General features: G+C 49.6%; 1 protein-coding gene and 1 non-coding gene across 2 annotated transcripts; both read right to left on the reverse strand.

The window, feature by feature from the left end:
* Positions 1 to 135: 135 nt before the first annotated feature.
* On the reverse strand, positions 136 to 1,018 carry Pmar_PMAR013409 (hypothetical protein; the record flags this gene model as incomplete). Its single annotated transcript, XM_002769657.1, has 4 exons — positions 136 to 195; positions 247 to 609; positions 658 to 777; positions 905 to 1,018. Coding segments are annotated over 4 exons (657 nt in total), but the record flags the coding sequence as incomplete, so codon positions are not given.
* Positions 1,019 to 1,800: 782 nt separating this feature from the next.
* On the reverse strand, positions 1,801 to 1,882 carry Pmar_PMAR013410. The gene has a single exon. It is a non-coding gene; the product is annotated as a tRNA-Ser (tRNA).
* Between the last annotated feature and the right edge of the window lie 712 nt (positions 1,883 to 2,594).

A 2,594-nucleotide genomic window follows, 5' to 3' on the forward strand; every position in this document is an offset into this window, starting at 1 on the left:
CCGGAGAGCCTTACAATGCCGAATTTGGTATTGTGTTCGCATCGCTTCTTCCTCTCCTCACCATTTTCCTCTTCATCGACTTCCTAAAGAGAATCGAGATCAGCCCCAGACATTAGACTCGAGCCAGGATCTTACAGCCTTGAACTGAGCCTCGTTGTCTTCGCCCGACCCTTCAGCCTTCTGCAACAGGGAATCCTACAACACACCAATTGCTCACAACGGCCCTGGTGATGGGAAGCTGCTAACCTCGTCGTCATCATATGGGCACTTGACTCTCTTAACGGTAGTCTTAGCCCCAATCTGGGCCAGCGAGAGATCATCAATTTTGTCGTCGTGGTCCGGCTGATGGTCTCCATCATCGCTCTTAGCGAAGCTGACCAACTCCTTCTTGAAGCCAGTATACCAGTCGTCGAGGCCCTTCTCATATTCAGAAGAGCTTAGTTCATCTTTCTTCATGGTGGATTCGAGAGTAGCAGCGAACTTATCCTCGGCATCGTCACTCTTAGTGCCCTCTTGAATGAACGAGCCGCCGTCATCATCATCCCCGCCGTCATCATCATCTTTTTCAGAACCGCTTTCCGCCTGATTTAAGTTCTTCTCGAGTGGTTCCTGAGGCAAACGAGTCCAACGACTGAGCTTCACCCTGCTAGTTGTCACCAAGCCCTTGAGTTCCTTGTCGAACTGGTCGTGGACTTGCTTTTCTACGAGCACGTCCTTCTTCAGTTTGGCCATGGCCTTCCTCGTCTTAGCGCTCAACTCAGCCATCATCGCATCGGCCTGAGCATGCAGTACATTGATCAGACCGGAATACGAATTGAGAACTGCATACAGGGAGGTCCATTGTCAAGGCTATTTCCGGTAGAGTTTTTAAAGTCCAAGCAATAAGATCCTTCGGGCGACTCACATCTTTTTTGCCCCCGGAGATGGAGGATCCCTTATCATCGTCGTCATCAACGTCAATGTGGCGAGTGTGTCTGAAGTTGTGATGCTGATGATGGTGGCGGCCCTCAGTCTGCATGAGGGCAGCCTCAACGGCAACGGCGCCTGAAGGAGAAGCGGCCGGTTGAAAGCCTGCATGGTCTCGTTGAGGGTTGCTTTACCAGCAATAACAGACAGTAGGATTGTGAAGTGCATGCTGTTGGATTCGGTGGTACCGGTCAAAGGTTATGAAGTAATAGCTGAGGCGATAGAAATTTCCCTTAGTAACCTTGGTTGATCGCTCCGACCCGGAGTAGATCATGCGCTGGTCAATAGCGCGCGCCCGCCTAATCGATTGTATTTGGAATCTTTTGATGAGTTGTGGAGCAAATGGACAACTGAGCGCAACTGGATCAGTTGCCAACTGATCCAGTTGTGGACGTTGCCTAGACGTCACGTAGATAATCATTGTTATCAACACAAGCGTGATATGTACATGCGTGCCAGCGCTGGGCGGGACAGTACGGCGCGCACTCGATAGTACACAAATCTTCGTCAACTCATACAATTACGTAAGAACACATGACGCATCATTCTGTGTTGTATCCTGACTATTTAGGGGGACGTTCTGCTATTGGGAGGACCTTGAGGTTCAACCGTGTAGGAGGCGAGCAGAGCACTTCCGAAATGAATGCTATTTCATGCAAGTATCCCACTGCTTTGAAGCTCTGAAGGAGAGAAAATTCGCAGATATCACTCGGCCGGAAGCTGGTCATGGCGCTTCGGCTAATGAGGCTAGATGGGCAGACGCTTCAAACACCGTGGAGTGGGGTAACTGGCTTTCTTCCAGATGGTAAAAGAAAACTTTTTCGAGTATGTATCCGACAGCGGCAGGATTCGAACCTGCGCGGGCAGAGCCCAGTGGATTTCGAGTCCACCTCCTTAACCACTCGGACACGCTGTCTACGGCGTCTACTCATAAGCTAGCTGTTCTCATATTCCTTCTCTAGGATCGCTCATCATCGCTTAGTTCGCTGGAACTTGAGTGTCCACGCGTCACGGGCTCGCCAAGGGAGGCAGATTAGAAGGATATTGAAGTATTATAGTTCATTAGGCGGTGCTTCGGCTGATGAGGCTAGACGTTCCAATAACCAAGTGACAGAATTCGAATCTGCGCGGGCAGAGCCCCGTAGACTTCTGGTCCACCTCTGAAACCGGGCGGACACGCTGTCCCTAGAGATAAAATTACTATCTCTGCAGTAATCATACAAGCTGTTTAGGACAGTGAATGTTGCCAATCTGGCACACGAAGGAATTGTCAGTTCATGCAATTCCACACTGAATTTGACGGCCGAATCATCACACTGTTCCCAGTGAAAGTTTCCACCCTCGAGAACGGAATGACACTGAGTTTATCGCAGTTGAGCCCGAGAGCTTATTCTTCTATTCGGGTGTCTGAGACTTGCTGCGCTGCTACAGACCAGTCGATCGATCTAGAAGCACTCCGGTTATAAATGCTGTCAAGTGCGACATGATACGCACATTGCGAATCATTCGAGTCGTACTGGTCTCGCGCTCGCCGATACTATTGACTATTTTGGCTTACTTATATCTCAACAGCGATTAACGCAACATCAGTAAGCTCATATTGATGGCGAGGATACTAATCTATAAAC

This window comes from Perkinsus marinus, assembly GCF_000006405.1.
Source record: "Perkinsus marinus ATCC 50983 genomic scaffold scf_1104296965202, whole genome shotgun sequence".
In the NCBI taxonomy this organism is placed as follows: Eukaryota; Perkinsozoa; order Perkinsida; family Perkinsidae; genus Perkinsus; species Perkinsus marinus.